The sequence below is a fragment of the Gekko japonicus genome, unplaced genomic scaffold (genome assembly GCF_001447785.1).
Source record: "Gekko japonicus isolate JY-2015 unplaced genomic scaffold, Gekko_japonicus_V1.1 scaffold3699, whole genome shotgun sequence".
NCBI classification, from domain to species: Eukaryota; Metazoa; Chordata; class Lepidosauria; order Squamata; family Gekkonidae; genus Gekko; species Gekko japonicus.
In genome coordinates, this window is record NW_015163200.1 from 26641 (window position 1) to 49164 (window position 22524).

General features: G+C 47.4%; 3 protein-coding genes across 5 annotated transcripts in view; 2 read left to right on the forward strand and 1 right to left on the reverse strand.

The window, feature by feature from the left end:
* The window catches only part of KRAS (Kirsten rat sarcoma viral oncogene homolog), a 31257-nt gene extending 26531 nt beyond the window's left edge, over positions 1-4726 (forward strand). The window contains exon 3 of one of the 2 annotated variants that reach the window (XM_015407158.1): positions 4609-4726. In XM_015407158.1, coding sequence (XP_015262644.1) covers positions 4609-4725 — 117 coding nt within the window. In that variant the 3' untranslated portion in view covers position 4726. The remainder of the gene's footprint in view (positions 1-4608) is intronic. The other variant, XM_015407157.1, reaches the window with a different exon arrangement.
* An 8885-nt stretch (positions 4727-13611) lies between these two features.
* LYRM5 (LYR motif containing 5) lies at positions 13612-17030 on the reverse strand. Of its 2 annotated transcripts, none has more exons than XM_015407159.1 (3): positions 16960-17030; positions 14574-14652; positions 13612-14487 (listed from the first exon to the last, which is right to left on the reverse strand). In XM_015407159.1, exons 2-3 carry the CDS (start codon positions 14616-14618, stop codon positions 14272-14274), a joined length of 261 nt encoding a protein of 86 aa, XP_015262645.1. In that variant the 5' UTR covers positions 14619-14652; positions 16960-17030; the 3' UTR covers positions 13612-14271. The 2 variants fall into 2 exon arrangements, with proteins under 2 accessions (XP_015262645.1, XP_015262646.1); XM_015407160.1 differs by having other exon boundaries at positions 16940-17008.
* Positions 17031-18468: 1438 nt separating this feature from the next.
* The window catches only part of CASC1 (cancer susceptibility candidate 1), a 40295-nt gene continuing 36239 nt past the window's right edge, over positions 18469-22524 (forward strand). The window contains exons 1-4 of the mRNA XM_015407155.1: positions 18469-18526; positions 19384-19496; positions 19592-19606; positions 20644-20734. Of these exons, the coding sequence (XP_015262641.1) occupies positions 18469-18526; positions 19384-19496; positions 19592-19606; positions 20644-20734 (277 nt within the window). The remainder of the gene's footprint in view (positions 18527-19383; positions 19497-19591; positions 19607-20643; positions 20735-22524) is intronic.

Genomic DNA, 22524 nt, shown 5'->3' on the forward strand with positions numbered 1-22524 from the left:
TAGGTGGGAGGGGGGGAGGGAGGGAGGGAGAAAAAGTATGCCTCCCCTTCGCTTCCCCAGCTGCCCTGCCGGGACCCGCACAATATGTGTGAAATAGCCGCAACTGGCTCCCGATCTGCCGTTTGGCCACCCCTGGTCTAGAAACTGTTATGTTTTTTAAGCTGTCAATGTCTGTGTCTTTATGCTCGCTTTATGTATTTATTTATTTGATTGATATCCCGCCCTCCCCTGCAAGCGGGCTCAGGGCGGGCCACGACCTTTCACTAAACCTTTTATTAAGTAAACACGATAGCATTAAAACATTAAGATATAAAACATAAAATATAAAATCAAATTTAAATCCAGTCAGAGGGGATGGCAACGATTCAAGGCAGTCCATAGTGTCTCCCGCACAATGCTAACATAGGTGGTAGTTAATAGCAACACGTTTTCCGATGGCGCTCTCTTGACCTCCGAACGGGCACTGTGAGCAGGGGAGACCGAGACAGTTGGACGTCTGCCACCTCAACCAAAGCCCTGGCGGAACAGCTCCGTTTTACAGGCCCTGCGGAATTGTAATAGGTCCCGTAGGGCCCTGATTTCAAGTGGGAGCATGTTCCACCAGACTGGGGCCAGGGCAGAAAAGGCCCTTGCCCCAGTTGAGGCTAAGTTGGGGACTGCCAGGAGATGTTGCCCTGCAGAGTGTAAGGCTCTCCGAGGCACATACAGGGAGACAGGGCGAGATGGTCCCATAGGTATGCTGGTCCCTGGCCACATAGGGCTTTAAAGGTTAATACCATAATCTTGAACCGGATCCGGTACTCAATTGGCAGCCAGTGGGCTTTAGGTAATATCTTTTAAGGTTTTGGGTTTTTTCATAATTTTAAATTCCGTACATTCCTCACGAGCTGGCATAAGTTTTCCCCCCTGAATAAACAACTCTCTGTACATAGAGTGGGGTACAGAAAGGGGAATATTAGGTGACGTTTTTTAGTTGGGTTGTCTGGAAGTAGTTCTGTGGGACCACGAAGAAGGTTTTCCTTTGGATTTGGGAGGGGGGGGCATCAGAAATGGCGTCACCGGACACAGTTGGGATCCGTGGCTTTGTGAAGCACCAACGAACTGTAATTCTTTAGAAGAGGTTCAGGGAATGACCGCGGAAAGGTCCCGCTTGAATAATTTGGTTTGTTGTCTTAGAAGGTCAGGTGGGCTGATGAGATAGAATTTTATATGGCCAGCCACCTTGAGTACTGTAAGGTGGAAAGGTGGCTGATAAATATTTTAAATAAATAAAAAAATTGGGAAAGTGGGATGTCGCGCGCTAGCTCGGCCCCCAGCTACTCCTTAGACGAGCTGGTGCTTCGTCTTCATGAACACACAAAGCTGCCTTATACTGAATCAAACCGTTGGTCTATCAAAGGGTCTATCTCCAGGGTCTCAGGCAGAGGTTTTTCACATCACCTACGGCCCAGTCCTTTTAACGGGGGATGCCGGGAATCGAACCCAGGACCTTCTGCACACAAAGCAGAGGCTCTGCTGCTGAGCCACAGTCCTTCCCCTTGGATGCTCAGGATACAGGCCTAAGCAGGGCTCTTTTTCTAGAAAAAGCCCAGCAGGAACTCATTAGCATAATAGGCCACACCCAGCAGCAGGACCTCATTAGCATATTGGGCCACACCCCTGACAGCACAGCTCATTAGCCCATTAGGCCGCACCCCCGTGTTACCAGAAGTGTGGTTATCCAGCCACAACCACCTTTTGCTTGTTATTCTGTTGACGTTGTTTGTTGTCAAAACCCAGGGCCTTTTTTTGTAGCAGGGACTCCTTTGCATGTTAGGCCACACACCCCTAATGTAGCCAATCCTAATGAGTTTCTGCTGTTGGGTGTGGCCTATTATGCTAATGAGTTCCTGCTGGGCGTGGCCAACTTGGGAGCCAGCCGGAACTCCGTTCCTGTGCGTTCCTGCCCAAAAATAGCCCCGGGCCTAAGGACACTAACCTGGGAGTGAGCCCTATTGAATCATATGCGACTCGCATCTGATTGCGCTGTTTTCCTTTAATTTGACACTGCGATGTCACATTAATGAGCAGAAAATATTTCAGCATTGAGGGGTAAAGTTCTCCAGGATCACGTCCCACCTTGCAGATCTCTGTCCCTTACAACGCAATCGTGTGCAGAATCACCACCATTTCTGCCTGTTGATCACAGTAGACTTAAACTGGGGTCACTCCACATAGGATTGCACAGAGTCCACCTTCCAAGGCGGCCATTTTCTCCTGAGGAACTGATCTCTGTAGTCTGGAGATGAGCTCTACTTCCAGGGGATCCCCAGGTCGCACCTGCAGCCTGGCATCTCTAGTTGAGACCCAACCAGCTTTTCTGTGGGTAAAATAGGAAGGAGAGGTCCCCTCTGACCACCCAAAAAAGGCTATTCCGGTGATCGTGGGACCTGCCATATACAAAAGCCACGTGAGCACATGAGATGGAGGCTGTGGTAAAAAGGGGAACTGGGTAAGATTGAGTGAAAAAGCTGGCCGGATCCAACCTTAGGTCAAATACTGGCATGGTGTAGAACCATTTGGTAGGTCTGTGAATAGACGTTTCATACGCAGCGTTAAAATATAACTCGGCCTCGAGGCAGCCTGAAGCCACTAAACACGCTTTGCCAGTGATGTTGGCTTGCTTGAAAGTTCTTTCCAGCAAGACTTTGGTACTGGCACCAGGGATGCAGCCATCTCGTTTTGTGAGATGCAGCTGTGTGTTTCAGCATCCGGCACTGGGGACATTTATAGGATGAGTGGTCTCCTACTGTAGTGGACATAAGAAGAGCCCCACCGGATCAGACCAGCGGTCTGTCTAGTCCAGCATCCTGTTTCACATAGGGGGCAACTAGTTGCCTTGGAGGGCCAATGAACAGGGCATCAGCCCGTCCTCGACGTTGCTCCGAGCACTGACTCGAGGACCAAACTCTCCAAGGTGGTGGCAGTCCTCCTGGATGGTACAGCACTAGCCTTTATCTGCAGCATGCAGAACAGCTAATGCTTTGCTTCAGTGGAGAGATGGTGGTTATTACAGAGCATCCAGTAATAGGTTAAAGAAGGGAAACAGTGCAGAGAGTCACATGCAGCGGATTAGCCAAACCTCTGAACTCTGTAAGCCATTTCAGATCTTGAAAAAAACCCCACGTTATTTTAAATGTTGTTTATGTCCGTGTGCGTGAGAAGGGAAGGATGGATCTCTCCAGTCCTTTTTTCACTGTATCGTGGCTCCATTCCAGATCGCTTGGGCATTTTTTGCCTTTCAAACTGGCATCCATTGTGTTCCTGACCGGGATAGCCCAGGCAAGCCCAATCGCACCATATCTCGGAAGCTAAGCAGGGCCGACCCTGGCAAGTATTTAGATGGGAGACCTCCTGAGAATACCAGGGCTGGGAGGCAAGAGGCAGGCGATCAAGCCACTTTTCTGAATGGCCTCTGTGCCCAGTAGGAGTCGCCAGAGGTTGCCAGGACTTCCAGGCATGGGGGGACACACACATGCAAAGATACAAAAAAAATTATAGGCACCTGTCATAACCCCAGGGGGTTGCCACCTTCCGCTGCCACCACCCCGGACTTCGGGTCTCTTGAGAAGGCCCAGGGTACCCTCCCAAGCCCATCCAAAATGCCCCCTTTTAAGCCTAGAACATAGGCGTGGTGACCAGGCAGTGAACAATTAAACAAATGGTTTATTAAGACAGTACTGGGGCAAGGAACACAAGACAAGGTGCTTTAAAATTTATAACAGTGTTTAAAGGCAAAATAAACGAATCTAACGTGACTACCTAGTTCACTTAACCGGTTACTACTTCAAGGCCCACCGCCTGCCAGGCCTCCTGACTGTACTCACTGTCCCAAGTGAGGGATCTTTCAGACCAGTCCCCTCAGTTTAGCTCTGTGTGAGGCCAGACCGCAGAAGAGCAAAGAACGCAATTTCCCTCAGTTTAGCGCCGCGAGAGGAAAGAATGCAGTTTTCCACAGCCCACAAAGTATGTAACAATCACCTCAGGAATCCCCGGACACTGATTGGTTACAACCGTTATTAAGCCTTATGGGAATTGTAGGCTATGTCTGCTTTGCACTGCCATGCAGGTCTCTCCTGGGACCAGGTCGCACTAGGCCTTGCTCCCAGTCCTGCACAGATCATGACGGCACCCAGTGTGAACAACATAGTCTCAGATCCTTCGGCTAGCAGGGTGCAAAAATGGTTTGGGGCTGCGTACTTTCCAAAATGTGTCTTGACCAAAGCAGAACTGCAGGAGAAGCTGCTGAAAAATTATTAATCCAAAGCCAGCAGGGCTCTGTCTACCTAAGCTTCGCAGAGAGAGAATGGTGGTGGGTCTTGGTCGATGGCCTTCTCTGTAAAATGGAACCGATGAATTTCCCCTCTCCGTGCTCTCCAGAGAATCAGTGAAATGATGATCATAAAGGATTTTTTAATCTGTCAGAACCCCCTAAGTAGCCAGTGCGAATCATGCCACGACAAATCGCCCATAGCTAATAAAGATTGTTCACTGTGAGCTTTATAACAGCGGTTAAGTCACAAGTCAAGATGTGCAACTCGGTATTAAAGGCACTGCTTTTCTTTGCAGGGTGTTGACGATGCCTTCTACACGTTAGTTCGGGAAATCCGAAAGCACAAAGAAAAGATGAGCAAAGACGGGAAAAAGAAGAAAAAGAAGTCAAAGACAAAGTGTACAATTATGTAAAATGCAACTTGAATCTGTCAGAACTCCCTAAGTAGCCAATGCGAATCATGCTACGACAAATCACCCGTAGCTAATAAAGATTGTTCACTGTGAGCTTTATAACAGCGGTTAAGTCACAAGTCAAGATGTGCAACTCGGTATTAAAGGCACTGCTTTTCTTTGCAGGGTGTTGACGATGCCTTCTACACGTTAGTTCGGGAAATCCGAAAGCACAAAGAAAAGATGAGCAAAGACGGGAAAAAGAAGAAAAAGAAGTCAAAGACAAAGTGTACAATTATGTAAAATGCAACTTGCCCTTTCTCCTTAAGGTGTACGTCGGTAAACGTAATTCAGTTTGGGTTTTTTTTGTACCATTACACTAAATTATTAGCACACACATTTTTTTTTTCCAGCATTACTTAAAACCTTTCTGCTTTTCTGAACCTGTCAGCCTTTTTTATCTGGATGCTTGCTTTTCAGTGGCGGTGGAAACGGTTCCTCTAAAGTGCCAGTTATCTTTTTTTTTGAGTGTCGGTTCTCAAACCCTAGCAATGCCTGTGGGGGGAAAAACCTGGACGCTTTTCTTTTTTTAATTCAAGGTACTTTGGTGCATGCAAAACTCGCTAACGTCTTCTCTTCTTCCTCGGAAGTTGTGACTGTTTTTGTTCTTTATAGAGGCCGGCCTTAACCATTAGGTCAGACTACCTGCGTGTCTGGGCGTTTCTTTGCAAGGAGTGTTTGGGGGGGGCAGGAGGGAGAGAAACACTTCAGCTGCAATAACACGTGGGAATCTCCTTATGCATACATTCCTCATGGAGCAGGGAGCCATGAACGGGCAGAATAGAACACCTCCCCCCCCCCCCAAGTGTGCCTGCCACGTGAAGAAGAGGAGGGGCTGGAGGAGAATGAAGCGTCCCATTGTGGGGGAAGGGGGAGAGATGGGACCAGCAGGCACTGCAGGGACGATTTTGCATATTTGAAGTGCAATAGCCAGTGAGCTTTTGAGATTCTTTGGTCCGCTGCAGTCAAGAGACACCCAGATGCCACATGGCACCACGGCATCCTTGGCAGCTGGAGATAGATGGCGGTTGGTCGCCGAGGTCCAGTGAGTAGTCAAGCATTAGACCTCTGAGAAGGAAGCAGGCCAGTTTTTGGGACTGTGAGAGATGTGCAGCAGGTCAACCAGAAGAAAAAATGTACCTCTCTTGCAAGTCAGAGGCGCAGGAGAAGAGTCAGCTAGAGCCACAGATTGAGCAGGGTCAAGGATCCGAAGCCAGCATTCTCAGAGAATTAATGGTTGTGGGAAGGGAGCTTTGAGCCTGGAGAAATAAGCGTAGCATGGCTTCTCGAGCTCCAGCTTAGCTGTGGTGGTGTTGGGGGGGGGGCACTTAAGCTTGGGATGTCTTTATATTGCCTCAAGCTGGTCTTGAACCTCTGTACAAAATAACACATTAATACAGTATCTGTTCAGCTTTCCATGTTCTTTATCAGCCTTGGTCACAGAGACTAGTCAGAGCAAGAGATCCGAGATTCCCACATCCATTCTGTTTTTTACTTTTCTTTTTAAGGATGACAATTTGGTTCTGCTGGTGGCAATATTGATATACCAGAAGCCTTTTAAAAAAGCCTTCCTATCACTTTTGTTTCGGGGCACCTTTTCTTGTAGCATTTCCGGTCAAGTTGAATAAATGTTAAAAAAAGGAGTTTTGACAACGAACGCCCCCCCCCCGGTAGTATGTCAAGGGTAATTCTTGAAAATTGCTATTTTTTCTATTAAAAAAAATGAAAATGTTGCAAAAAATGGGTGGGGGGAGGAGAAGAAAAGCAAATTTTTCTAATTAGGTTGGTTTGTCATAGAGGATTTCGTCACCCGAATGTTCGTGTGTTCGCAAGAGAAAGCTGCCAGCCCTAGAAAGGTTCCCACACGAATGCAACTGGAACAAGTTGGGAGTTGTGCTGGAACAAAACACCGGTGCAGATCCATTCATTTCAATGCGATGCGAGTGGAAGATGTCCATAGTGGATTATGTCCTTCATTTCTGTGAATGCCAGGCAGCTGTAGCAGTCTAGTAGTTTACGAAGATTGGTTCGCTCAAGGGTAAAAGATTTGTCCTTAGATTACAGTCTCTTGTTTTACCCTGTTCCTTTCTTTCAATCCACTTCTCTTGATGCCTCTTCACTACTTTTACATTTCTCTGTCTAAGGGCCATTTTCTGGCTTGTGCTACCCATCACAGGCGAATGATTCTCCACTCTGAACACACTCGCTCTGGTTCATGCCCTTTACGTGCATGTGCTGCTTGCCGAGGCTCCTCTTAATCTCCTGTTATCCTTGCCATCTTTCCACACCCGTCCTTTTCTTAGGAAGCAGGTAGAAGTGAATGTACTGGATCTGATTAAGGGAAGAAAAAAGCTGGGAGAAGGACGCTGACAAATGAATATATAATTTATCAAAAATACAAGCAATAAATGCAAAAATACAACAGGAAAAAAACGTACAAAGTATAAAGTGTCAAAGTGTATAAAATTACGAAGACTCTGGAATGAAACTTCATTTTGTAGAACAACTTCAGAAGTAGAAATTCATAGCTATAAAGAAGTAACAAAATACATTTTGCTGACAACATGTTGCATGATAGACTGGACAGTAAATTATGAATCTAACCCAATTTTGTGCGCTTTTGAATATACACCCTTTGCAGAATGGATTAAAAGGATCATTATGAAACACTGGCACATTGTCAGTGATATCCATGGATGTTAAGAAAGGCCACATATTGGCTTTAGGAAGACTAGGAGTTTTCAGGACATTTTAGTTAGAGCTGATACAATGTCCCCTAATAGATCATTACTAGCCACAGCTGGCCACCATCGCTGTGGGAGACATTCAGTCTGTCCACAGGCATTGGAAACTGACAAAGTAGTCTTCCCTGAATTAAATTTAGAGGTTGATTTAAAACCAGGGGTCATTTCCTGCAGGAGCGCACAGGAGCGAAGCTCCGGCAGTAAAGATCCAAGGGGGCGGGCACATGCAACAAGCCCCACCCCCTGCTCCCAGCAGCCCTCAGTCAGAGCAAGAAGCAGCCAGGTAAATTGCAGAGCCCCCCCCCCCCCCCCGCACAAACACAACGTGGCACTTTTAAGACCAAGTTTTATTCAGGTACAAGCTCTCCCTCCTCTGCGAGGACAGATCTGCACGTTCCCTCCCCCCCAATAGCTAGCAATCCAAAACAGTCCAGTGGAGCCTGAGCGGTGGGTGCTGCCTTCTGACACACTTCCGGTGATGTCAGGGGGTGTGGCATATGCAAATAAGTTATGCTAATGAGTTATGCTAATGAGCTCCTGCACCTCTTTTTCCACGAAATGACCCCGTTTAAAACATTTTTCCAATTGTGCTTCAAAAAGGATAATCTATCTCATTAAATTTCCCTGTCCAAAATATTATATCAGTATGTCAACACGTGCAATAAGAACCCGCATCATTAAACACAAATCACATATTCATCATCAGCATTTAGACTTGCCCCTTGTTCCTCATTTTGTTGAAAATGGCCATGCTGATAAATACAACAAGGTTGATGTTCAAAAAATGCTATACAGACGAGAAGCATTTTGGATCCATCGTTTAAAATCCTTCCATCCTTATGGGCTCAATCACGATATGGATCTTTCCTGTTTCTTTACGTTTATGAACTATTCCTTTAAGTTTATGAACAGCTTCGGGGTCATATTTATTCGACCCAGTAGGTTCTAACAGCCAGAGGCATAGCCAGCATTTGAATTCTAGCAACTTGACTGGTGCCCGCTAACAAATTTGCTGACCTGTGATTTATTCTCTCCTTGATACTGTAATGGTGAGGTGTAATAATATTATTATAATTGTTTGGAATTTTTATATACTTAGTATCCAGACTGATTACAATTATGAATTTTTTCTTATAGACAATCAGGGTATTGATTTACTAAAACAAAAGGAACAGATCTATATGAACAAAGTATATGAGTAAAAACAACAGACAACAGTGTATTTGATGGTATTGTTTATTATGTATCCTTTATTATACATTCAAAATTTATTGTCCAGTCTATCACACAATATGTTGTCAGAAAAATGTATTTTGTTACTTCTTTATAGCTATGAATTTCTACTTCTGAAGAAGTTGTTCTATGAAATGAAGTTTCATTCCAGTCTTCGTAGTTTTATACACTTTGATACTTTATACTTTGTATGTCACCTATATGTATATGGTTTTGATATTGTCACACTTTGTATTATTTGTACATTTTTTCCTGTTGTATTTTTGCATTTATTGCTTGTATTTTTGATAAATTATATATTCATATGTTAGCGTCCTTCTCCCAGCTTTTTTCTTCACTTATAGCTCTCAGCTGGGTAGTCTTTCTGCTGTACTGGATCTGAAACAGAATCTTTTATCTAATTCTGAACCTGCCCCCCCCCTACGGATCAATAGACCCAGGGAACGGGGCCAGGTCTAGATAAGGATACTCTTCTGAAGACCTGGCTGATGCCCAGTTTTGCAGGAGAAAGTGAGGGTGGAAAACCTAAATGGACTGGAGTAACCCCTGTCCAACAGGATTTTCTGGACATGTTCCGTAAACCAGCTGTTTGCCGAGAGGGGAGGAGCCAGCCGGACAGAGCCGTGGGAGAGCCTGCTGTTGATGCCAGCCTCGCCGGCCCCTCTCCTTAGCAGGCAGGTGGGGAAGGCAGGAGGAGGAAGAGAAACTGCTGTTGCTGCCTCCCAGCTGCCGAGGCTGCCAACGCCAGCTACGGCCGTCTTTCCTCTGCAAGCACTGGAGGAGGAGGGATCCGCTGCTGCTCACCCTCTCCACCGCTGGGGCCACCAATGCCAGCCTCGCCACCTGTTATCTGGAGGTAGGAGGGCAGGAGCCACCCATCACACACACCCTTCCGCATGAGCCAGGACAGCCGGCAAGGGAGAAGGGTGAGCGGCCGCGGCCAGAGCCGCGGCCCCGGTGCAGATAACAATGGCAGCCACTGCCTTTTCAAAGTACAAATGATGGCCCAGGAGGGAGAAGATAGTCCATAAAACATACACAAGGGGAAATCCACCACGCACTGAGGCAACACGGCTTCCCTTTACTTCCTTCTGCTGTAGGGAAGAGGTGACATTGAAATGAATGGCAGCTGCTGTGGCAGATGATGCTCTTAGGGTATACCGTTCCTATAACGGATCAAGGATTCCGCTATCTCTGTTTTCATGTATGGAAGAGGTGACGTTGAAATGAATGGCAGTTGCACAGTCGGAGCGCCACGGCGGACTGTGTTCTTAGGCCTGTACCGTCCCCAGAACGGCTTAAGGATCCCACCCTCTTTCTGTTTCCACGTATGGAAAAAGTCTTTCCCCCTCTCACGTGCCAAATCTCTTAACTAGAACTGTTTTCTTAAAAAATGCAACGTGTTTACCTAGAATGTATTTTAACTATTTTTGTATAGTATAAACTAAACATAACATGTTTTTTGTACATTGTGCTCTCTTTTTGGGTTATTTCCAGGAAGGGGGGGGGAGAGGAAGCTGAATATATGCAATGTAATTCGTGTGATTTTCTCTCCCCCCCCCCCCCCCGTCCGGTTTAGTTACGTGACCTCAGAATGTTGGTCACAGACATTAAAGAATGACCACTGTTCACTTTACAAATGTTCTTGTTAGCAGCGTATGCTGTGAAATGAAATGAAAACTGTCGATTTGTCACAAACAATCCTGCTTCTGTTGTGATTAATAAAAAAAAAATGTTTCTGTTGTTCAGCTATGATTTCGAGAGGTTTTTCTGTGTCCTCGGTTGTTCCCCAACTGCCACCCTCTGTCCCCGGCCCTGAAGAAATGAGTAGAGCCACTATAAGGCAAACCCCTGAATCCCTGTATCGGTGAGGCAGTGGACCAGTAGTTGATGGTCGAATGTCGCCGACAGGTCTAACAACAACAACACCGCCGTACCGCCTCGATCCAGATGCCTCTGGATACCATCTGTGAGGGCGACCAGGACCATCTCTCTCATGGCCTGGTTGGAAGCCGGACTGGAAAGGCTCTAATATGGAGGCGTCACCCAAAAAGCCCTGAATAGCTTATTAAGAACATAAGAGCCCTGCTGCATCAGACAGGTAGTCTACCATCTTGTCTCACACAGTGGCCAACCAGTCCCTCTGGAGGGCCAACAACAGGGCACAGAGGCTGAGGTCTTCCCTTGATGTTGCCTCCTGGCTCTGGGAGTCAGAGGCTTAGTGCCTCCAAATGTGGAGGTTCCCCATAGTCAGCATGGCTAGTAGCCATTGATAGGCTTATCCCCCGTGAATCTGTCTAATCCCTTTAAAGCTGTTTCTTCCGGTGGCCATCACTACATCCTCTGGCGGCAGATTCCACATTTTAATTGCTCTCTATGTAAAGTGGTATTCCCTGTTGTCTGTCCTGAACCGCCTGCCCATCAGCTTCATTGGATGCCCTAAAGTTCTAGTCTTTAGGGAGAGGGAGAAAAATTTGTCCTTCTCAACTGTACCCACCCCATGCGTCATTTTATAAACCTCTGTCATGTCCTCCCCCCCCCCCTTTGGTTGTCTCTTCTCTAAACTGAAAAGTCCCAGATGCTTCAGCCTTTCATTTATAGGGAGGGTACTCCAACCCCCTAATCATCTTGGTTGCCCTTTTCTGAAATAAAATTGGAGGTGCGTTTCATTCTTATAGCCAGGGTAGTTAATTCCTTGTTGGAAGCAGCAGTGACGATCCGATCACTCCTGATGCAGATGGACCACATACTTCTCTGCCCCTAGAACAGTCTAATTGGAAGGCAGAGGAGAGCTACAGCAACTGTGCAGAGACACACCAGGCAGCCTCTTCTATGGGAAGGTGCTTTGAGTTCCTCAGCACTTTTAATGTGTTTATTCAAACATACGTGTTATGCCTTGGTCCGCCATAATTCTGGAGCGAAGCAGCAACTGGAGTGGGATTGTAGCAGTTTGGGTTTGCAACTGCTTACCCTCCCCTCCTCACGAGGGAAGTCGTGTAAGTTATTTTGAAATAACTAAAATGCCCCTGTAAGGACCAAAGGGTCATAATTCAGATGGCAGCATACATCTGTCTGATTTGATACGAAGCCTCCCAATTCAATGTGTTCAAACCTTTATTTTGGATCAGAAACGATTACCAATGGTTTGTACAAAATGAAGATTGAAAACAGCAGTAGGCATAATCTCAGTTATGGCATTCAAGTTTGCTCGGCACAGAATACGTTGGCCTTTATACCACCCATACCCTTCCTGTAGTTTGCCCCTTTCCCAATTTTTTTTTGGAAGATAAAGCAGTTTAAACCGAGTCAAATTCTCTACCCCCGCTGTTTGCCAAAGATCAAAAGTCAATCTTGCCCTCTCTTTTTAAAGAGGTAGGAAAGAGTCCAGTAGCACCTTAAAGACTAACAAAAATTGTGGCAGCGGATGAGCCATCCCGAGTCAGTGCTCTGACGTCATGAGCGGTGACTCATGAAAGCTCCTCCCCCGCCACAACTTTTTCTAGTCTTTAAGGTGCTACTGGACTCTTTACTCTTTTCTACTGCTACAGCCAGGTCAAGATGGGTAGCCGGGCCAGGGCTCTTTTTGTAGAAAAAGCCCAGCAGGAACTCATTAGCATAATAGGCCACACCCAACAGCAGGAACTCATTAGCATATTGGGCCACACCCCTGACAGCACAGCTCATTAGCACATTAGGCCGCACCCCCATGTTACCAGAAATGTGGTTATCCAGCCACACCCACCTTTTGCTTGTTATTCGGTTTACTTTGTTTGTTGTCAAAACCCTGGGCTTTTTTTGTAGCAGGAACTCCTTTGCATGTTAGGCCACACACCCTGAATGTAGCCAATCCTAATGAGTTCCTGCTGTTGGGTGTGGCCTATTATGCTATTGAGTTCCTGCTGGGCGTGGGCAACTTGGGAGCCAGCCGGAACTCCGTTCCTGTGTGTTCCTGCCCAAAAATAGCCCTGGGTAGCCCTATTTGTCTATCTGCCACAAATTTTGTTAGTCTTTAAGGTGCTACCGGACTGTTTTTTTCTACTGCTACTAACTGATCTTTTCTACTGACTAACGCAGCGACCCATCTTGATCTTTTTAAAGAAGTGTTTGCTGTGCTTATCTAGTACATACATTTTATAACCGGCGTTTAATCCGGAGGCATAGAGAGGTTCCTAAGAAATGATTGTGCTAGGCTTCACTCTTAACCGCCATTAAGCTGAGATGTGCAGAGAATCCCACAGAGAAACGTAACTACAGTACGAATGCAGGGCATGTGGTTTAACTGGAGTCCATTCTTCTCTCAGGCGCACAAAGTGGGATTCTAAACTAGAACTTCTCCCATGATTTCAAACCCGGATTAACAACAATTAACCCATGCACTTAAGTCTGTACATCACAGGGAATGGCAATTACTTTCTAACTGTGATTCTCCAGGGGTCAAGAGCATGTGCGAACCCGGCAATAAGCTAGGTTATACATGAATATGTGAAGCTGCCTTCTCCTGAATCAGACCCTTAGTTCATCGGAGTCAGCAGGGCTATTTTTGGGCAGGAACGCACAGGAATGGAGTTCTGGCTGGCTTCAGAGTTGGCCACGCCCACTACAGCCAAAACCTCTGTGTGCCTGGCTAAAGAGGGAAGGCCTGGAGAGCGACCCTCCCCGGCGACTCAGAGGTGGGCGGGCTGGGGGGGGGGCCCTGGAAGCATCGGGGAGGCATTTAAATGCCTCCCTTCCCAAGGGTATGGCCTAATATGCGAATGAGCTGCACTGTCAGGGGTGTGGCCTAATGTGCTAATGAGTTTCTGCTGTTGGGTGTGGCCTATTATGCTAATGAGTTCCTGCTGGGCTTCTTCTACAAAAAAAGCCCTGGGAGTCAGTATTGTCTACTCAGACTGGCAGCAGCTCTCCAGGGGCTTAGGCAGAGGACGTACACGTCACCTAGTGCCAGATCTTTTTAACTGGAGATGCCGGCGATTGAACCCGGGACCTCCTGCACGCCAAGCAGATGCTCTACCACTGAGCCACGGGCCCTCCCAACATCATGCACATCCTGCCATAATGTAAGTTAAAAGTGGGGATGTGGAATGGTATGGCAGGACTCCACCTCGTCAGATTGCGGAAACGAAGCAAGGTCAGTACTTGGATGGGAAACCGCCAAGGAAGATTCTGCAGAGGAAGTCGAAGGCAAACCACCTCTGCTTCTCACTTGCCTTGAAAGCTCCTTACCGGGGCCACCATAAGGCAGGTGCGACTTGACGGCACTTACGTATATTTATTTATTTATTTGATTTATTTATCTTTAGATTTGTATCCCGCCCTACCCCGAAGGCTCAGGGCGACTGTTGTGGTCTGCAGCACAGGGGCACATCTCCACGACCTGGTCTTCCTGTCCACCACCTCTCCATACAGCGTTAAACCCAAGACGGTCGAGAAACGTCAGATTTTTCTTTCAATCCGCTGTTCTGCTTTAATGGTAGATCAATCCTTTGTAGTTCACCGACACCTGTGGAAGCTCCCAAAATAGCACTGCGAATCACTTGTTATCGTCCTCATAGTATCGCTGTTTCAGAGCTCGGTACTTCCGCAGAAAGTACAACGCCTCCAGCTCTTTGCTGACAAACTCCCCTCGAGCGATGAGCTCTTTAATTTTTTCTGGGTCCTTCACGTCCTTGTTTTTTAAGAAAGCTGCCTTCAGCCGGGTTCGGAAGTAGTCCGCCCCTTTGGGATATTCCCTACCCAGGTACAGCAGCTAGAAAACAAACGCAAAGCATCGGGAGCATTACAGGCATCCGGTTGGTTTTGTTTGTACCTGATTGGTTACTGCTTAGAACTTACATTTTTGTAAAGATTCAGTACTTCATATCTTAAGGGACTGGCCATAATTCAGCAGCATATCCTCTGCACTGGCATTTACCTGAAGAACAATCATTTTAATATTAGATGGATAGCATTCATTTCTAAGTTTAAATAATTTTTATTGTTATTTTTAATAGTCTCCCAGTTCAGATAAATTTATTTATTTCCATTTTGTCATTCTTCTTTAAACATGTTCATAGAAGAAGAAGAGTTTGGATTTATACCCTGCCCTTCACTCGGAGTCTCAGAGCGGCTTACAAACTCCTTTCCCTTCTCCCCACAACAGACACCCTGTGAGGTTGGTGGGGCTGAGAGAGCTCTTTCGAGAACTGCCCTTGAGAGAACAGCTCTGACAGAACTATGGCTTGCCCAAGGTCATGCAGCAGCTGCAAGTGGAGGAGTGGAGAATCTAACCCAGTTCTCCCAGATTAGAGTCCACTCACTTAACCACTACACCAAACTAGCTCTTTATGCTGTCTTCCAGATTTTTAATTTGGTTTTAGTTTCCAGAATCCTAATCCTATTACATTACTTATGGGGTGTCCCAACTCCCATCCTATTGATTTACACCAGGGATCCCTAACCCTTTTGAGCCTGTGGGGCGCACCTGGAATTCTGACATAGGGTGGTGGATACAACCATAAATTGACTGCCACAGTAGGTGGAGCCAAACACACACAGAGAAAGTCCAAGAACATGGGAGAAGAGGGGTAATTATCTGTCTATCTAGATATAGATATATGGAGCTGGGGTGGGTCAAGTGGTTAAGACGCTGAACTGCAGACCGGAAGGTTAGTAGTTCAGCAGTTCGAGACCCAAGTGCCGCGTGACGGAGTGAGCTCCTGTCTCTGGCCCCAGCTCCTGCCAACCTAGCAGTTCAAAAGCAAGAAACTGCAAGTAGATAAATAGGTACCGCTTTGGTGGGAAGGTAACAGCGTTCCGTCTGCCTTGGCCTCTAGTCATGCTGGCCACATGACCACGGAAACATCTTCGGACAGCACTGGCTCTTCGGCTTGGAAACAGAGATGAGCACCGCAACCCTAGAGTCGGATTCGACTGGCTTTCGAGCAAGGGAAACCTTTATCTTTACCTACATATAGGTATATACTGGGAAAGAGGAGTGAGAGAATAATACCAGCACTGTGATAGTGGCTCCCACTTCAATTCTTTTTTTTACAATCCAATCACAGAAATTATTCTAAACTGCAACCCACAATTTACAGGTGTAATTAGTTCTGCTAGTCGTGTCTCACGCTCCACCATTCTTGATTCGATCTGATTTCATGTTACTTGGTGAAGTCGGGCAGAACAAGATGAAAACTAGTACTCACACCTTATACTTCTGAGGATGCCAGTCAAAGTTACTGGCGAGACGTCAGGTTCTACAGTGCCAAGACCACGGCCACACATCCCGGAAAATCTACAGCAACTAATGAACTCCAGCTGTGAAAAACTTCGACAACAATCTGATTTCTGCGCGGACTCTAATCTGGGAGAACCGGGTTTGATTCCCCACTCCTCCACTTGCACCTGCTGATGTGACCTTGGGTCAGTCACAAGCTCTGGCACAGCTGTCCTTGAAAAAGAGCAGTTTGTGTCAGAGCTCTCTCAGCCCCACCCACCTCACAGGGTGTCTGTTGTGGGGAGGGGAAGGGAAAGGAGTTTGTAAGCCGCTCTGAGACTCCAAGTGAAGGGCGGGGTATAAATCCAATTTCTTCTTCTTCTTCTTTAATAGGTTATTTCCCCCCTAACCGATCTCTTTTTGTAACATCTCCTCACTCCCACCTTTCTGTTGTTTGTAAGCGTAAACGTATATCTGTTGTGAATGTTCACTCCGCTGCACCTGATGAAGTGAGCGCTGACGTAAAAGTTGACAGCAGCTGATAGAAATTTTGCCACGCGCAGGGTAGTTTGTCTCGAAGTAACCAGGATGATTTTGCTTCCGGGGAGAGGAAGTCCTGATTAAATAAAACTGCCTTATACTGACTCAGACCCTTGGTCCATCAAGATCAGTATTGTCTACTCAGACTGGGAGCAGCTCTCCAGAGCCTCGGGTAGAAACTGTGTAGGCAGAGAGGGAATACCACTTCCTCATCATGAAGCTGGCTTACACTGAATCAGACTCTTGGTCCACCAAGATCAGTATTGTCTACTCAGACTGACAGCAGGTCTCCTCTCCAAGGTCTTCCACATCCCCTGCTGCCTGGTCCTTTTAGCTGGAGAAGCCGGGGTTTGAACCAGGGACCTTCTGCATGCCAAGCAGATGCTCTACCACTAAGCCACAGTCCCTCCCCAATGAGAATTCTTAATCCCCCCCCTCCCATTTAAGCAAGCCAACTTTGTACCTTCCCAGTCCGTAAATTACCTGCAGCTTCAACACCCACCCAGATGTTTGTGGCAGGCAGGGAGAGCGGGTGACTAGTGCGCCTGCGCACGATGAAGAAGGGGGAAGAGGCTGCTTCTTAGCCTTAGTGCGACTGCGCAGGATTGTGAGTAGTGTACCGGAGCGGTCAATCGCCGACGTACAGGAGAGTGGGAAGGCTGCTGCGCCTGCGCAGAAAGCGAGGCCCGCTGGTGAAATCATAGAGGCAAAAAAAGTTACACAGTTTTCACTTCTGGGTTTCATTCGAAGGCTAACACATGCGGGGCAAGAATAAAAAAGAGGGCAGAGTGGCTTTACTTTCCGCTTCCTTCAAAGTACATTAAAAAGAAGGACTCAGTTAAACTCTAAATCTCCACGAAGCTCGGTTGTGTAACTTTGCCTTGGTTGCTCGCCCACCCAGCCTAACCTAGTCAATAAAGAACCGGACGTGAACTAACGGGGTAATCACGCCCCGCAACTGTCTCTCAAAGCAAAGGTTTGTGTGACGTAACACGGCGGGGAGTGGGAAAGGGGGAATCTCCGCGAGACGCTGCGCCTGCGCATGGGCGGAGCTGGTTGTCCGGGAAACAGGGGGCGGGAGATGTAAACAATTTTTTCCCACTGCTCTGTCTGGACGTCTTCGAAGAGGCGGCGAAATGGTGAGGAGGAAGGAGGGAGAGCGATGCATTGCATTGCATTTTTGCTAGGGGGAATTGGAAACCTGTGGGTGGGGCCCAGATTGGCATAAATCTCCATATGCAAATATATGTTAATATATATTTGCATATGGAGATTTATGCCAATCTGGGCCCCACCCACAGGTTTCCAATTCCCCCTAGCAAAAATCAGCCGTGGACAAAATGCTCCCACAAAACCCATTAATATATATTTGCATATGGAGATTTATGCCACCCACAGGTTCCCCACAAGCTTCCATTGATTGAACTTCCAGCCGTGGACAAAATGCTTCCACAAAACCCATTACTATATATTTGCATATGGAGATTTATGGCAGTCTGGGCCCCGCCCACAGGTTCCCCACAAGCTTCCATTGATTGAACTTCCGCCATGGACAAAATGCTTCCACAAAACCCAGGTTGCAATATTCCTGATGTGTTTTATCATTTTACTTTTTGCATTCAATTCTTTATTCCTCCATTGAGGGGGAAATGAAGAAGTATCGTTAACGTATGGTCGGTTTCCCCCTAGGGTTGCCAGCTCCAGTCCGGGTAATACCTGGAGATTTGGAGGGTGTGGCCTGAGGAGGACGGGGTTTGGGGAGGGGATGGAATTCAATGGGGCTCCATGCCGTAGAGTCCACCTTCCAAGGTGTCAATTTTCTCCAGATGAACTGATCTCTGTCGCTTGGAGATCAGTTGTAATAGCGGGAGACCTCCAGCCGCCACCTGGAGGTTGGTAATCCGGTTCCCCCCGAGGCTTATCCTCTTGAAAGGCTCTCCAGAATTTCTGACTGGCTGCTGGAGATTTAGTGGGCTGTGCGGAGTTTTTAAAATGTTGCTTGGACAGCGGTTGCCACTGCGGCACCAGGACCTTCACGGTGTGGCTGAAGGTAAGATGCGGCAGCCGTTTTGTGGCTGCCTCCACCTCCTGCAGCAGTCGGGTTGCCTGGTCGCTAGTCGCTACCTTCTGCCGGCAGGGGGACGGAGCTTCCTTTCCTGGAAATTCTGGTGGGTGCACGTAGTGCATGCACCGCGATGATGTCACCCAGAAGTGACGTCATCGCGCTAGGCATGTCGCCACGGGGACGCTCTGGCATCCGACCAGAAACTCTATGGTAACATAGAGGGTTTTTTTGCCGAGCGCTAGAGCGTCCCCCTGACGACGTGCCCAGCGTGATGACCTCACCTCTAGGTGATGTCATCGCGCCGGGCACGTTGGCGCAATCCCAGGACATTAGGGACGGGGTTCCCCCTGCTGACTGAATCCGGGCCAGCAGATTGGGGTCCCCTAAAGCGGGCAAACCCCCACCCCCCACCGGGGGAATGGCAAGCCTTTGTGGCAGCCATTTTTTGACTGCGCTCACCGTGCCGTGTCAGAATTCCAAAGGTGCCCACAGGCTCAAAATGGTTGGGAACTCCAGTTTCAGAGCAAGATGCCAGTCCAATAGCACCTTAAAGACCAACAAAGACAGAACTTTGACTCTCAAAGTCTCATTGGTCTTTAAGGTGCCCCGGGACTTTTCTAGTGCAGACCAACACTACTACCCCCGCCTGAAATTATTTGTGGTTTAGTTGAATTGCCTGTTCTGGAGCTGTACAAAGCCCAAAAGGGGCTCTATTACCTTTAGCATCTGTGGAGCAGACAGAAATCGAACAAAGGACGCTTTCCCTTCCTTGTGTCTCTTTCCTGTGAAAGATACCCACAGCTTCTGCTTCTGTGGTTTCTTCCTTTCTGCTTCCCATTTAGAAGCATTTTCCAGCGCAGCTCAGGGAAAGATTGCAGAACCACAACTGCAACCACAGCTCCTTCCCGTGAGCCTCTTTGGCCTCATGCCTTTGGTGTCTCCGATCTTGGTGATGGTATCTGAAATATTTCCCCCCCCCAGCCTTGACAGTTTTATTCTGACTCATGCACTTTCCTGACTTTTCCTGTTCTTTTTCCTTCCAACGTTTAGGGTCCAAAGAAAAAGGTATGTAGGTAGATCAAAAGACCTGACATATGCCTGCTCACTGTAGATTAACCGTAATGTTTGTACTGTAAGCTTAAAGTTTGTGATGCCGTGTTAATATTCATGGACACATCCCGCAGTCCGGGAAACCAGGACTGCTGAGAGCCACCAGAGGCCCTCAGACAAAGGTGTCTTCTGGGTTTCTGGTCACACCACCTTGACTCCCCTCACACATTGTATGAAACCAAATCACACAACCTGCGTGACTTCACGGGACCCCAAAATTATTCCCCCCTCCCACCTGCTTAGTAGGATTGCAGGAACGATTGAGGGAAGCATTAGAGAGCCAGTTTGGTGTAGTGGTTAGGAGCGCGGACTCTAATCTGGGAGAGCCGGGTTTGATTCCCCACTCCTCCACATGCAGCTGCTGGTGTGACCTTGGGTCAGCTACAAGTTCTTTCAGAGCTGTTCCCTCACGGGCAGCTCTCTCAGAGCTCTCTCAGCCCCACCTACCTCACAGGGTGTCTGTTGTGGGGAGGGGAAGGGAGAGGAGTTTGTAAGCCGCTCTGAGGCTCCTTTGGGTAGTGAAGGGCAGGGTATAAATCCAATCTCTTCTTCTTCTTCTTCTAAATTCATCATGCACTGTGTATCTACTGCCAGGCGATTTCATTGGGTGTTCCTTACCGATGATGTTAAAAAAGAGAGAGAGAGTAGGAAATAGATCTTGCATTCGTGTTTTATCAGAGTTATTTTCTTAACGTCTTCAGTTTTCTGTAAGATAATGTCAGTACCCAAAGACTGGCTTTCAGGGGGAAAGAGCAAGAGTCCCAAGTAGCACCTTAGAATAACAAAATTTGTGGAAGGAAGCTTTTGTGAGTCGTGCATATTGTGTTAGTCTTTAAGCTGCTGCTGGACTCCTGCTCTTTTCTACTGCTACAGACAGAATAACACAGCTTTCAGGGGGATGAATACGTTAAACTCTGGTTATACTATGGCCATTTTTGAAATGTGTAATCTAAATGTATTTCCTTTTTTTTTAATGTGCAACTCGCATTCAGTCTGCCGGCAGCGGTGGCAAGAAGAAACCCAGCAAAGCCGAACGGCTGAGGATGCAGAGAGAGGAGGAGGAGAGGAGACTGTTTGAGGAACGTACGGTGAATTCTGTACCTTGAATTGTCCTTTGGGTAGTGGAGGGCCGGGTATAAATCCAATCTCTTCTTCTAAATTCATCATGCACTGTGTATCTACTGCCAGGCGATTTCATTGGGTGTTCCTTACCTATGATGTTAAAAAAAAGAGAGAGAGTAGGAAATAGATCTTGCATTCGTGTTTTATCAGAGTTATTTTCTTAACGTCTTCAGTTTTCTGTAAGATAATGTCAGTACCCAAAGACTGGCTTTCAGGGGGAAAGAGCAAGAGTCCCAAGTAGCACCTTAGAATAACAAAATTTGTGGAAGGAAGCTTTTGTGAGTCGTGCATATTGTGTTAGTCTTTAAGCTGCTGCTGGACTCCTGCTCTTTTCTACTGCTACAGACAGAATAACACAGCTTTCAGGGGGATGAATACGTTAAACTCTGGTTATACTATGGCCATTTTTGAAATGTGTAATCTAAATGTATTTCCTTTTTTTAATGTGCAATTCACATTCAGTCTGCCGGCAGCGGTGGCAAGAAGAAACCCAGCAAAGCCGAACGGCTGAGGATGCAGAGAGAGGAGGAGGAGAGGAGACTGTTTGAGGAACGTACGGTGAATTCTGTACCTTGAATTGTGGTCATCTTAGAAGAATACTGGAGGGGGGATTATCCTTCGATGAAGCGGCTGTATACTGAATCAGATAATCAAAGTCAGTATGGTCTACTCAGACTGGCAGCAGCTCTCCAGAATCTCAGGCAGAGGTCTCTCATATCACCTACCACTTGACCCTTTTAAAACTGGAGATGCCAGGGATTAAGAACGTAAGAAGAGTCCTGCTGGATCGGACCAGTGGTCCATTCAGTCCAGCATCCCGTCTCACACAGTGACCAACCAGTTCCTCTGAACGGCCAACAACATGGCATAGAGGCCGAGGCCTTCATAAGAACATCAGAAGAGCTCTGCTGGATCAGAGCAATAGTCAGGGCTCATTTTGTAGAAAAAGCCCAGGAGGAACTCATTAGCATAATAGGCCAAACCCAACAGCAGAAAGTAATTAGCATATTAGGCCACACCCTGACAGCACCGCTCATTAGCACATTAGGCCACACCCCCGTGTTACCAGAAGTGTGGTCATCCAGCCACACCCACCTTTCCCTTCTTATTCTGTTTACCTTGTTTGTGGTCAAAACCCAGGGCTTTTTTTGTAGCAGGAACTCCTTTGCATGTTAGGCCACACCCCCCTAATGTAGCCAATCCTAATGAGTTCCTGCTGTTGGGTGTGGCCTATTATGCTAATGAGCTCCTGCTGGGCGTGGCCAACTTGGGAGCCAGCCGGAACTCCGTTCCTGCCCAAAAATAGCCCTGGCAATACTCCATCTAGTCCAACATCCTGTCTCCCCGCACAAATACCTCCCCGCACGCCCCCAGCGTTCCGTGCACCTCGGCGTCTAGTCATTCCAGCCACGTGGCCACGGAAACGTCTTCGGACAGCGCTGGCTCTTGGGCTTGGAAACGGGGATGAGCACCGCATCCCTAGAGTCGGATTCGACTGGCTTTTGAGCAAGGGAAACCTTCACCTTTACTAAATAAGAGTTATTTTGGAACAGCGCTCTCTCTCTCTCTCTCTCTCTCTCTCTCTCTCTCTCTCTCTCTCTCTGATACTCTAGGGGTCCCATCCCCTTCCCCTATCGAGCTGGGTAAAACTGGGGATGCTGGGCATTGAACCCAGGACCTTCTGCATACCAGGCACTGAGTCACAACTCCTCCCCATCACATTAACACACATAAAGCTGCCATATACTGAA

Bases quoted from the DNA above. Each gene is read 5' to 3' on its own strand.
- LYRM5 (XM_015407159.1), bottom strand. From the start codon at position 14,618: ATGGCCAGTCCCTTAAGATATGAAGTACTGAATCTTTACAAAAAT. The intron at 14,488-14,573 runs GTAAGTTCTAAG...TTTGTTTTCTAG, and splicing joins TACTGAATCTTTACAAAAAT to CTGCTGTACCTGGGTAGGGA.